This window comes from Budorcas taxicolor, chromosome 2 (assembly GCF_023091745.1).
Source record: "Budorcas taxicolor isolate Tak-1 chromosome 2, Takin1.1, whole genome shotgun sequence".
Taxonomy (NCBI): Eukaryota; Metazoa; Chordata; class Mammalia; order Artiodactyla; family Bovidae; genus Budorcas; species Budorcas taxicolor.
In genome coordinates this window covers 7,172,565-7,185,443 of record NC_068911.1, presented here as the reverse complement: position 1 = coordinate 7,185,443, position 12,879 = coordinate 7,172,565, and the positions used below count along the sequence as shown (strand labels likewise).

At 60.5% G+C, this 12,879-nt stretch overlaps 2 protein-coding genes across 3 annotated transcripts; both read left to right on the top strand.

Moving 5' to 3' along the window:
- The first annotated feature begins 5,659 nt into the window (after positions 1-5,659).
- ACHE (acetylcholinesterase (Cartwright blood group)) lies at positions 5,660-11,464 on the top strand. 2 transcript variants are annotated; one of them, XM_052635612.1, is made up of 5 exons: positions 5,660-5,709; positions 7,306-8,392; positions 8,758-9,242; positions 10,044-10,213; positions 11,127-11,464. In XM_052635612.1, exons 2-5 carry the CDS (start codon positions 7,328-7,330, stop codon positions 11,246-11,248), a joined length of 1,842 nt encoding a protein of 613 aa, XP_052491572.1. In that variant the 5' UTR covers positions 5,660-5,709; positions 7,306-7,327; the 3' UTR covers positions 11,249-11,464. The 2 variants fall into 2 exon arrangements, with proteins under 2 accessions (XP_052491572.1, XP_052491571.1); XM_052635611.1 differs by lacking the exon at positions 5,660-5,709 and adding an exon at positions 6,873-6,983.
- Positions 11,465-11,698: 234 nt separating this feature from the next.
- UFSP1 (UFM1 specific peptidase 1 (inactive)) lies at positions 11,699-12,701 on the top strand. The gene has a single exon (XM_052635755.1). It carries the CDS (start codon positions 12,110-12,112, stop codon positions 12,557-12,559), a length of 450 nt encoding a protein of 149 aa, XP_052491715.1. The 5' UTR covers positions 11,699-12,109; the 3' UTR covers positions 12,560-12,701.
- The last annotated feature ends 178 nt before the right edge of the window (positions 12,702-12,879 follow it).

Genomic DNA, 12,879 nt, shown 5'->3' with positions numbered 1-12,879 from the left:
AACTTCTCTGTGTGTCAACTTCACTTTCCTGTCTGTTACCTTGTAAGGATTACACGATGTATCCCTTTGGGATGTTGTGAGCAAGAATTAAATACGATGGTGTTTTGCCAAGTGGTCAGGCCAGTGGCTAGCAAACAAGCCCCCAGTAAATGCTGATGTGGAAGTAATGCTGAGTTTGGGCTACACACCAACCCCACTCTGGTGTCCCCGATGTTGTGGACATTCAACTTGGGACTCCAGCTGTCCAAAGACCACTGGCCATGGGGCTGACTCTGCAGTCAGCCCCAAACAGGCCCTGCTGTCCTCTGCACCACTCCTGGGTCCAGTGCTCAGTGTCAGTGGACCACAGCCAGGTTCATTCAAGAAACCTCTGCTTTGGGCTGACTCTCACTGGCTGGCTGATACCTGCAGGGCAGCCAGGAGTGGCTGGGAACACTTACAGGAACTCCCTGGGTGTCAGACATAGATGGTACCTCGTTCAACCTCACCAGCTGTTCCCAAGGAGTCAGCCAAGATGCGTTGCTAACATTTAAACCAAAGCCATCATCAGGGTTGGCTGGAGCCTGTTTGAAACCAGGACCTGAGAAGGCAACAGGTCAGTGCTCCAGGACCCATCAGATGGGTGCTGAGTCACACTCCTAGATTCTGAGTTCCTTCAGGATTCTGACACAGAGCAGATAAATGATAACCTGGGGCTAAATGCATTCACTGTGAATTAAATTACACATTTCACTTCTTTCGGAACCTGTATGTTTCTGGATAGAAATCAGTACCCGAGAAGCATACTGATGTTTACAATTAATCAATCTGGGGCGCAAGATATGAAACCCCCACTCCACCCTGCCCTCAGCTAGGAAGGGAAGGCGAATAAAGGATGTTTGATGAACTGCATGGGACATACTGTAAACTAGTTAAATATCAGGCTTCCCTGGTGTCTCAGCAGTAAAGAATCCGCCTGCCAACGCAAGAGATGCAGGTTTGATCCCTGGGTCAGGCAGATCCTCTGGAGGAGGAAATGGCAACCCACTCCAGTATTCTTGCCTGGGAAATTCCACGGACAGAGGAGCCTGGCAGCCCACTGTCCATAGGGTGGCAAAGAGTCAGACACAACTTAGCAACTAAATAAGTTAAATAGTTAACAGAAATGTGAAAATAAAATTAGACTATCCAGAGACTGACTAAAAGTGTGAAATGCTCAAAACTACCAAAAGAGGGAAAAGGTACAAACAGGATGGATGAACGACTCCAATGAGGAATCATGAAATGATGTAACTTGGAGCAAGAATGAATTTTAGGCCAACCTTCAGATAGGGTCGCAGGGCAGGGTGGACAGAGGGGAGGAGGGTCTCTTTCTTGCATGGCTTAGGAGCCCACCTCTGGGGCTCAACCACCCGGGTTAATGCGGGTTGGGGCAGAGGTCACATCAGGCGCCCTCCAGCCTGAGGTGGGGGCAGTCCTAGAGGGCATCCTTGGCCTGAACCCACGGCACAGCCTCGCTCCGAGCACAAGCACGGGGATGATGGGAGGACCGAAGTGCGAGCTCAGGATCTGGAGTCTTGGCCGCCCTCATCCCCAACCCCAGCGTGCTCACCAGCCTCCTCCGGGAGAGGGAGCACGTCACTACGTCCCTCAGCTCATTGCTACCAGCAGCTGTGGCAGCAGCACCCCGGCCCCCACCAGACCCTCACCCAATGCCCAAGAACCAGTACATATCCCTGGAGAAGCAGCCGGGTTTAGCAGAGGTCCCAAGTCACAGAAGTTGCAGGGTGGGAATGTACATGAAAGAAGTGGGATGGGCAGGATTCCCTGGAGGTTCAGTGGTTAGGACTTCCTGCTTTCACTGCCCTGGGCTCAGCGTTCAATCCCTGGTTAGGGATCTTATATCCCATAAATCCTGGCATATGGCCAAAAAAAAAGGGGGGGTGAGGATGAGGGTACAGGGTCAGGGACATCATTCCTGAGTTGAAACATTTTAGAAGTGTGTTTCAGTCTTGCACTGACAGAGGTGAAGGAGGCCATTATGGGGTTTGGCAAACCTCAGTACCCCTGGTATCTGCTCCCCCTTCTTCCTTAGTAGCAGGACAGCCATGTTTTAGATGAGTATACAGTCATCCAGAACAAAAACTATATCTCTGAACTTCCTGTATAGCCAGTTATGACCTTAGGATTAAGTTCTGGCCAGAGGGATATAAACCGAAGTGCTGTGTCTGTGATTCCCAAGAAATGTCCTTAAAGGGAACAGCAATGACCTTTTCTTCAAACCTTCCTCCTTCCTGCTGGCTGGAAATGTAGAAGTGATGGCTGATGCTCCAGCAGCCACATTATACCATGCAGTGGAAGCTACATACTGAAGACAGGTAACAAAATTCTCTGTAAAGGAACCAGGTCCTTGATATCAAGGACAGCCCGCCAACCCTGAATGGCTTGCTTCTGGGTCCCTTTTATCTAAGAGAGAAGTACATTTCGATTACATTCCATTCAAGCCATTATAGTGTGTCTCACATACCTGAACCAAATCCTAACCAATAAGCAGAGGACATGAAAATCCTTTTTGTTGGCAGAAGTGGGGCAAGGATTATAATGGAAGTGGGGGTCCCCTGTGTTAGCAAACATGGGAGACAGAGGCACAAGGGAAGTAGAGTTGGCATCACTGGTGGTAGGAGCCTGACTGATTCCTGAATAAACAGACATGGTGAAGGAGGAAATGGGTCAGCACATCTCTGTAGTGGTGGTCATGCCCGAGAGTGGGATCACAGAGGACACTGGGGAGGCGACCATGTTGGACTACGAGGGACAGGTGTCACGGCTAGACAGGGGAGGTCCCCATGTTGACAAAGGTTGGGGAGAGGCTCAAGGTAAAAAGAGGAATTGTTCCCAGAAGTTCTATCCAATTTAAAGAACAGGCTCAAGTCCTTGTCCATCTAGCTTGGTGGCCAGAGGACTCCCTGTTAGTTCTTATATCCGCTGACTGCCCACAGCACCTCCTACTGACCTACACAGCCTGTTGATCCCAAGGAGGTCAGTCTGGCCCCACTGGGGGGGTCACCTCATCCAGCATTTGTCCTCCTGTGGTCCTCTCCTCACGGATCTGCCCTGGCCACTTGTTAAAAATGCCTACTTAAGGACTCCACTTAATAACCGATGGATCAGCCCCTCTAATAGCCCTGTGAGTCTGACATATACTGAGGTCCAATCCACCTTTTGACAAGTTGGGAAACTGAGGCCCAGAGGATTGGGGCCCCTGCAGAGACCTCCCTGCCAGTCAGCAGAACACTAAGAACCCAGTCCAGGGATGCCTCCAATGCCCTGTGGATCTCCCAACACCTGCACCCTTTATCTTGGCTCTCTCTGGCGGTCTGCTGCTAATTTTAAAATTCTCTGAGATGGGGACACAACCTGCATGGTCTCCTCCATCCTCACAATCCTATGACAGACTGCAGGCTGAGGATGCCGGGTGGCCCCTCGCACATCTCCCAGAGCAGGGGCCTCTTTCTGCAGCACCTACTGCTGAGGCACGGGGCCTGTGAGCCCCAGGACCCCACGAAGACTTGCAGATTCCTCTGACTGGACTTTCAACTTCCCCCTAGCGCCTGGGGAAGCATAGTAGGGGCTCCAAGAACAGAACACCCTCCTCAGATCGCCCACCTACCCCACTACCGTCCTGCCTGCCTGCCCTTCCTTCCATCTCCCTACTGCAGCTCTGGCCCTGCCCTCCCCACGCCTGGGGTAGGAGGAGAGAGTGATGACATAACGTTGCAACCCCTTCCCGCCCCCGAATCTCAAGCATCTTCAGAGGCAACTTCCGCTTCCCTCTCCTACTGGCTGACCTTCCATATTCCACCCGCTCCCCAAAAAATAAAGTTCTGACTGGCTTCGGAAAGCTCCACAACCTGCCTTGCTCCACAGGTACTGCCCCACAAGTGGGCAAGAGCAAGCAGTCTACTCTGAGAACACGCCCTTCTCTTTTCACTTTCTAAGCTATCACTAGTTCACAACCCCAGGCTATAAGCTGTGCTTCATCTCCCTTATCTGCGTGCTCCAGCCTAGGACCTCATGACTAGAGAAGTCAAGTGAGGTGCACGCGTGGCACAGACGGTTCGGGAGCTGCACCCCTACTACCCGCAAAGGCCTCCAGTTTCCGAAGCCGGAGAGGCTGCATTCCGCGCCACCTGGCGGCCGCCGCCCGCAAGCGGAACGTGGACCCAGCGCCGGGTCCCGCGCTAGCAAGGGCCGGTGTTTGTTCCCGCGTGATGGGCGGGCAGACTGGGGGCCGCCCAGCTTGGAGAGCCGTGAACGAGCGGCCCCGGGCGGGGCACAGCTCTGGATTCCCGTGGTCCTCGCGAGACCCCGAGACCCCGCGCCCTGCCCCGCCCCCCCGGCCCCTAGCGACGGCTGACGGCGACTTGGGGCGCTGAGGAGAGCTGGGCGGCCAAGTGAGCGTGCGCGCGCGCCCACCCCACGCATCGCCCCGCACCGCCGCGCGCGCGTGCACGCGCACGCTCACCCCGAAGCTCGCCCGCGTCGGCGGGTCGCCCACGCAGTGAGCGGGCTCCCGAGCCGGCGGCCTCAGGAGAGGAAGGGGCTTACGTGCGGCGCGCTCGCGTGAGCACACCGCTGCCCACTTTTTCCACCTCACCTCGGGCGCGGGGACGCCGCCGTAGCTGCACCGTCCCCATGGGTGACCCCCTGTAGGGCAGGACCTGGGGGGGTGGAGGGGGGCGGGTGGTCTGTGCGGCCCAGGCCCCTCCGACCCGGCTAGGGGCGCCCGGGCCAGGCCGCTCCCACCTGCCGGCCGCGGCGACCAATGAGAGCCTGGCCTGGTGATGTCATGCCCCGAGCGGACCCTCGTGACGAAAGTCCGAGGTCACCCGTCAGGGAACCGGCGCGATCCCACCCGCGGGGGTTCCGGAAGTTTCCACTGCGGCGGCGGCGGCGGCGGCGGCATGCTGCCTCGCCCCGCAGCCTCTTCGCGTGCCACCACATTGGCCTTCCTGGGCGGGCGTCCCGGGGTCGCCTCTCCCTCCCGCGAGGGGTCTCCTCCCTCTTCAGGGGTCCACTTCCTGTCGCGTTCTGATCTCCTGTTCACAGCCTCATTCCCACAGGTGTCACCTTTCCTGCACTAGTGTTACCCGGCCCCCTGAGAGGGTCGTCAGCCAAGTTTTCGCGTGCTGGTCCTCCCACGCCACCCCTGCGCTGTCGTGGCCAGGGATGCTCATTTATTCGGCCCCCAGCCCCGACTTGTCCAAGTGTGTCCGTCCGTCCGTCCGTCCATGAGTGTCGGTCTCTGCATTTGTCTCCGGCTGTCACTGCAGGAGGCCGTCCGCACGTGTCTGTCTCCGCGGGCTTCTTCTGTCCGTCTGCCTGTCCCTGTGGGTGTCTGCTCCGCCGCTGAGGCTCTTTCGGACGTGTCTGTCAGCGCGTGTCTGTCCGTCTGTCGGCGTCTGTCACTGGAGTCCGTCTGGGCCCCGGGGTCTCTGGGTCTGGGCTCGGAAGGAGGGAGAGGGAGGGGAGGTGGCAGCCGGGGGAGGCAGGGAGGGGCGGGGGCGGAGACAAGGGGCGGGGGCGGGCGGGGGCGCCGAGCGGCCCGGAGGGGGTGTGTGCGGGGGGCCGGAGGCGGCGGCTGTCAGAGCCGGCTCAGCCTGCGCCGGGGAACATCGGCCGCCTCCAGCTCCCGGCGTGGCCCGGCCCGGCCTGGCCCGGCCGCCTCAGGTGAGTCTCCCGCCCCACCCGGGACCCCCACCACCACCACTCCGGGCAGCGGTCCATCCCGCGGCCCGGGTACGGTGAGCTCCCCGAGGGACCCAGGCCCCCAAAACGGGACGCCCCCTGCGCCCCCAGGGCCTGCCCAGCGACGCCCCCCGCCGCCCCACACTCATCCTTAACTCTTCCCTCGCCGCCACCGCATACTCACGGTTGCCCGCGCGGGAGACGGCAGCCCGCAGGGCCCGCCGCCGCCTCTGCTCCCGGATTCCTGTGGGGACCCCCGACCGCCGCTGCCCCTGCTCTCGCCCAAGTCCGGAGCCCCCCGGAAGATGCCCCCAGCTTGGGGGAGGAATCTGAGCTGCGCAGGTTCCTGGAGCGCGGCTGGGTCCTCCGGGATCCCGCGACCCCAGTGCCCCTGCGCAGCGCCAGCCGAAGCCCCCTCACAGACGCAGGCGTCCCCCTCCCGCGGGGACTCCGTCTCTATTTTGGGGATAGGGGAGGCTTAGCGGAAGCCCCGAGTTATAATTAGCCCCACTCGGGTTTCCTAGTTAATCTCCATCACCACCACCCAGCTCAGGACGGCGGGGGCTGGGTGAGGGGTGACCGGCGGGAGAGGGGGGTAGTTCCGACCCGGGGAATTTTGATCTCTTGGCTGGAGATGCCGGAACCGCAGCAGCTGCTGCCCCAAAATAGCGCCCCTGCCCCTGCAGCCGGGGATCTCCGGAGCTTCGAGAATACAGGCGTCCCGGCTCGCCCTTCAGACCCCTCGGCAATGCCCGCGATCCCCCAGACCCCCGCCCCAAGTTCCCGGCTCCTGGACTCGGGGCGGGGAGCGCCGTCCTTTTCTCGGTCTCTACTGCCCCCCGCCGGCGGCAGCGTGCACCGCAGCATCGGATGGATGGAGGACTTGAGTCTTGGGGGGCCAGGGCTGGCTAGCCTGTTGTCTGAAGCTAGGCGAGAGGGGTGCGCAGTAGACGGGCACCCGCCGGTATCAGTGCGCTGTGTCAGACAGTGGATGAGGCGGGGCTGGGTGGAGCAGGGTATGGAGTATGCAGGATTTGGGCTACTCCAGGGCCTGTGACTCCCACACCGTGAATGCCCAACCCATACCCCTCCAGGGCCCGGCCCTGGCCAACTGCAGGAGAGGCTGCGCCTTCACGCCACCTCAAGTTCCCCCATCGGGCGCCTCCCGTCAGTGAGGGCCCCGCCCCTGTCGGTGGCCTGCGGCCTCTAGTTGTGGTGCCTCCGCTGGGCCCAAGGCGCTCCACTGGGGGAAGGAGGTGAGGGCAGTGGGTTCTGCCTCGCAGGGGAGGGTATTGCTGGGCAGGTCTGTCTCTGTTCCCTGCATTTGTCTGTGTGTGTGTGTGTGTGTGTGTGTGTGTGTGCACGCGTGCGTGTGCCTGATCTCTGTCCCCTCTAGCTTCTTGTATGTCCTTGTCTCTGCCTGTCTTCCTCCCTCCCTCCACTCTCTCCTCCTCTCTGCCAAACTGCCCCACCTCCTCTGCAGCTCAGTGATAACCCCTGGGCAAGAGTGTTACCTAATCATCTCCTCCCTCCTGGCAGCCTTGAGCCTTCAGCCTCTGCCTTTCTTTCTCCCAGCAGACGCCTGCCTGCCCTGGCAGCCATGAGGCCCCCGTGGTGTCCCCTGCACACGCCCTCCCTGGCTTCCCCGCTCCTTCTCCTCCTCTTCCTTCTGGGAGGAGGGGCAGAGGCCGAGGGCCCGGAGGACCCAGAGCTGCTGGTGATGGTGCGTGGGGGCCGGCTGCGGGGCCTCCGCCTAATGGCCCCCAGGGGCCCTGTCTCTGCTTTTCTGGGCATCCCCTTCGCAGAGCCACCTGTGGGCCCCCGTCGCTTTCTGCCACCGGAGCCCAAGCGGCCCTGGCCAGGGGTGCTGAATGCCACAGCCTTCCAAAGCGTCTGCTACCAGTATGTGGACACTCTGTACCCTGGCTTTGAGGGCACTGAGATGTGGAACCCCAACCGCGAGCTGAGTGAGGACTGCCTCTACCTCAACGTGTGGACACCGTACCCCCGGCCATCGTCCCCCACCCCTGTCCTCGTCTGGATCTATGGGGGTGGCTTCTACAGCGGGGCCTCCTCCCTGGACGTGTACGATGGCCGCTTCCTGACCCAGGCCGAGGGGACTGTGCTGGTGTCCATGAACTACCGGGTGGGCGCCTTTGGCTTCTTGGCACTGCCGGGGAGCAGGGAGGCCCCAGGCAATGTGGGGCTACTGGATCAGAGGCTGGCACTGCAGTGGGTGCAGGAGAATGTGGCAGCCTTCGGGGGGGACCCAGCGTCAGTGACTCTGTTCGGGGAAAGTGCAGGTGCCGCCTCCGTGGGCATGCACCTGCTGTCCCCACCCAGCCGGGGCCTGTTCCACAGGGCTGTGCTGCAGAGCGGGGCACCCAATGGGCCCTGGGCCACAGTGGGTGTAGGAGAGGCCCGCCGCAGGGCCACACTGCTGGCCCGCCTCGTGGGCTGTCCCCCGGGTGGGGCTGGTGGCAATGACACAGAGCTGGTGGCCTGCCTGCGGGCACGGCCAGCTCAGGACCTGGTGGACCATGAGTGGCGCGTGCTGCCTCAGGAAAGCGTCTTCCGCTTCTCCTTCGTGCCTGTGGTGGACGGAGACTTCCTCAGTGACACACCCGAGGCCCTCATCAATGCTGGAGACTTCCATGGCCTGCAGGTGACTATTGGCTAGAGTGGGTGGAGCTGGTTCCACTAGGCCTGTTCTCCCACCCGCCCCGCCCCTTGGGGACCCAGGCATGAGGGTGCCTCCAGACCCACTCCCAAAGGCCCAGGCTTCTGGGACCCGTGGCCCCCTCCTCTTCCCTGAGGGCTCCATCCCAGGGTGGTCAGAGGGACAGAGAGGAAAGGAAATGTGGGTATATTTTCTCTTTCTCTCTTTCCCTTCCCCAATCTCGAACTCTCTTCCTCCCTGGTTCCGGATCTATAACTCTTCATCTCTCTGGCTCTTTGTCCATCTGTTTCTGTTTGCCTGTCTGTCTGTGCTTCCCCTCCCCCGCCCATCCCTCCATCCTGTCCCCCTAGGTGCTGGTGGGTGTGGTGAAGGATGAGGGCTCCTATTTTCTGGTTTATGGGGCCCCAGGCTTCAGCAAAGACAACGAGTCTCTCATCAGCCGGGCCCAGTTCCTGGCCGGGGTGCGGGTCGGGGTCCCCCAGGCAAGTGACCTGGCTGCCGAGGCTGTGGTCCTGCATTACACAGACTGGCTGCACCCTGAGGACCCAGCACGCCTGAGGGAGGCTTTGAGTGATGTGGTGGGCGACCACAACGTCGTGTGCCCCGTGGCCCAGCTGGCTGGGCGACTGGCCGCTCAGGGCGCTCGAGTCTATGCCTACATCTTTGAACACCGTGCATCCACGCTCTCCTGGCCCCTCTGGATGGGGGTCCCCCATGGCTACGAGATCGAGTTCATCTTCGGGCTCCCCCTGGAACCCTCGCTCAACTACACCATCGAGGAGAGAAACTTTGCCCAGCGACTGATGAGATACTGGGCCAACTTCGCCCGCACAGGGTCAGCGGTGCTGAGGGAAGGAGGGCCTCCAGGAGCCAGGGATAAACAGACAAAGAGAGGGGGAGATAAGCAGGCACAGAAACAAAAGGCCAAAGAGAGAGGGCAAGTTCACAAAGGAAAGGAGACAAAGAGGGAGAGAAAGAATGATAAAGGAGACCCTGAGAGAAGGGAAGGAGGAAGGCAAGATCCTGATGATACAAGAACAGAGCGGAGGGATAAAGGGGTCACCGTAGCAGATAGGAGCAGGGACTGTAGAGCTGCATCAGCCGGACCAGTGATGACTTTATTAGCTGTCTGAAGAAGGGGACCATAAATATCCCCATCACCTGGGTGTCGGCCAAAGTAATGATGTTCCTAGAGCTGTGACTGGGCCTGGTTATAGAGAAAGGGCCCAGTAAATCATAGCAATTTTTTAAATGGGAGAAACAAAGATGGAACAGAAATAATTGAGGGTAAAGAAGAGGAACAACGGGGAGTTCCCTGATGGTCCAGTGGTTAAGACTTCCGGCTTCCACAGCAGAGGGTGTGGAACTACTGCATGCAGAGTGTGGCCAAAAAAACCCACACCAAAGAACAAGAATAGGAACAACAGAAAGAGGGAAGGCAGGAGGAAGGGAAAGACCCCAGAGGACAGAGCATAGTGGAAAAGAGAAAGGATTAATGAGGTGGTGGGAGGGGGGGAAATGGGCTCTCCCGGGAGCCTAGAGGGCAGGGCAGGGGTCAGGAAGCAGGCCGCCCCCTCCTACTCTCCATCTCCATTCCTCAGACCCCAGGGGCTGAGCCTCCCCTTTCCTTCCGCAGAGACCCCAATGACCCCCGGGACCCCAAAGCCCCACAGTGGCCACCGTATACGGCGGGAGCACAGCAGTATGTGAGCCTGAATCTGCGGCCGCTAGAGGTGCGGCGAGGGCTGCGAGCCCAGGCCTGCGCTTTCTGGAATCGCTTCCTGCCCAAACTACTCAGCGCCACCGGTACGCCGGGGCCTGCGGGCAGGGGCTGGGCGGAGCGGGGGCGGGGGCGTAAAGGGGCGTGGAGAAAGAGAGAGAGGGGATTGGGAGCTGGCCGGGTGTAACCCCTCTCTTCTCCCCCCAGCCTCGGAGGCCCCCTGCACCTGCTCGGGCCCCGCCCACGGGGAGGCAGCCCCGAGGCCCAGGCCCGGCCTCCCCCTGCCCCTCCTTCTCCTCCTCTTTCTCCTCCTCTCCCGGCTCCTGCGGCTGTGACCACGGCCTCTCCCCCTCCGGCCTCAGGGCCCACACCCCCTCCTCTAAAGAGTGGTCGGATCGTGGGGAAGGGCCTCATTCAGGGATCTCCGACCCAGCGCCCCCTCCTCCTCAAACCGAGAAACTGAAACTAGACTGGGAAGGGAGAGAGGAGGGGTGGGGGGAGGGGGGCGGTACACCTACGACCCATCTCAGGGACCCACACACCTTCATTGTTTAAATGGAAATGAAAAAGCCAATTTTCTTTTTTTATATATGAAATTATTCTCTGGAGCCTGAGCTCGGTGTTGGGGGGTGAGGGAGGCCCTGGGGCTAGATAGCACCCCCTAGTGGAGCTATAAACGCCAACCATTTCTGTCTCTTCTCTTTTCCCCACCAACCCACGGACCTCCTCCTCTGATCCCTTCGGTCCTCCTGTCTTCCGGTCATCTTCCCCTCCCTCCTCCTTACCGCCATCCTTCTCTGGCTCCGCCTCTACCCTCGCCCGCCCTCTGGTCTTGTCTTTCGCATATTCTCCTGATCCTCTTTCCACCACTTCACGTGGTCACCTGCATTCTCCGTGTCCTCTCTGAACTCACGCTACCCCCTCTCCAACCCCCGCATGTCCGTTCCCGTTCTTCCCTATGTCCTCTCCCCACCCACTTGCCGGGCACTCTGGCCGCAGACACGCTGGACGAGGCGGAGCGCCAGTGGAAGGCCGAGTTCCATCGCTGGAGCTCCTACATGGTGCACTGGAAGAACCAGTTTGACCATTACAGCAAGCAGGATCGCTGCTCAGACCTGTGACCCAGGCGGGACCCCCACATCCCCTGCCCTGCCCGCTCTGCCTGGCCCCTCAGCTGTATATACTATTTATTTATGGGCTGGGATATTACACGGAGGATCCCTAGACCCTGCCCACCCACCTCCGACTTTCCCCTGGGGCTCCCGGCCCTCTGCATGCCTCGGGCCGAGCCCCCTCCCCCGCGGTGCCTTCGCCCTCTGGGCTGCCAATAAACTGTTAACAGCCACGGGAGTGTGCGCGACTGGGGAGTCGGGGTCCGGGTAGAATGCTCCAACCTCTGGGGCGGAGTGAATAAAGGGGTGGGTGCTAAAGTCGGAGCGGGGAGAGGAAGCTGGGCGCAGCGTACCGTCTTCCCAGCCGCAGCCGGTAGGGCCCGCCCGCGAGTAGGAGTTCACGCCTGCGCAGTGAGGCTGGCGGTGCGGGCGCGGCGGTGCATTGTGGGAGACCCGAGGACCTCCTTGGTTCCTCACCGCCGCTATCGCGCCATGTGCTGCTACCAGGGGCCGGACGAGCGATCCCGGGGCCCTTGCGCCGGTGCTGCCTGCGATCAGCCCTAGACTCGGGGCGGAGAAAGAGAGCTGGAACCTGGAGTTCGCGCCGCGCTGCCTGGAGGACGCACCTGCCTGGCCCGAAAACCGCCGCTCCCGCCCACCGCCCTGGAGCTGCTGAAAGACGTCCACCTGGGCCTGGCCCTGCCGGGCCGCGGCCCCACCCGCCTGGCCGTCGTCTCGGGCCACTACCTCTACTACCACTACGGCTGCGACGGAGTGGACGACCGCGGCTGGGGATGTGGCTACCGCACTCTGCAGACGCTGTTCTCATGGCCAGAGGGCCGGCCCGTGGGCGTACCCGAACTGGGTGCAATGCAGGCGGCCCTGGAGGACATGGGCGACAAGCCCCCCGGGTTCCGGGGCTCTCAGAGCTGGATCGGCTGTGTAGAAGCCAGCCTCTGCCTGGACCACTTCGGGGGGCCCCAAGGGCGGCTGCGTCATGTTACCCGTGGAGCAGGGCTTCAGGGGGAACTGGAGAGGCTGTACTCCCACTTCGCGGGGGGCGGGGGGCCTGTAATGGTTGGCGGGGATGCAGATGCCCAGTCCAAGGCCTTGCTGGGAGTATGCCTGGGCCCAGGCACCGAAGCCTACGTCCTGGTGTTGGACCCTCACTGCTGGGGTGCTCCGAAGAACCCCAGCGAACTACAGGCTGCTGGTTGGGTGGGCTGGCAAGAGGTAAGCACAGCCTTTGACCCCCACTCCTTCTACAACCTGTGCATGACCAGCTGTAACTCCGAAGAGCAGACCTGGGTCCTGGACTGAGGCTAAGTTCCCCGCACTGAGCTGCCTTTAGCCCTGTACCCATTCATCCACCCTCATCTCAAAGGCAGAGGCTGCCTAATGTCAGACCCCCAGGAAGTTCCAGCAAAGCCTGGGACCTTGGCTGTCAATAAAGTGGGAAGACCCAGCTAACCATGGCCCCAGCGATTTGGGGGGAGAATTCAGGGAGGTCTATATTGTACTCTTTCTCTCTCTATATATATACACATACACATACACACACACACACACACACACACACACACACACACACACACACACACGTATATATTCTGCCTGCAATGCAAGAGACCCAGGTTTGA

Coding starts and splice junctions, on each gene's coding strand:
- UFSP1 (XM_052635755.1), top strand. CDS start 12,110: ATGCAGGCGGCCCTGGAGGACATGGGCGACAAGCCCCCCGGGTTCCGG.
- ACHE (XM_052635612.1), top strand. CDS start 7,328: ATGAGGCCCCCGTGGTGTCCCCTGCACACGCCCTCCCTGGCTTCCCCG. Junction 9,243..10,043: donor GCCAACTTCGCCCGCACAGG/GTCAGCGGTGCT, acceptor TTCCTTCCGCAG/AGACCCCAATGACCCCCGGG. Junction 10,214..11,126: donor CAAACTACTCAGCGCCACCG/GTACGCCGGGGC, acceptor CTCTGGCCGCAG/ACACGCTGGACGAGGCGGAG.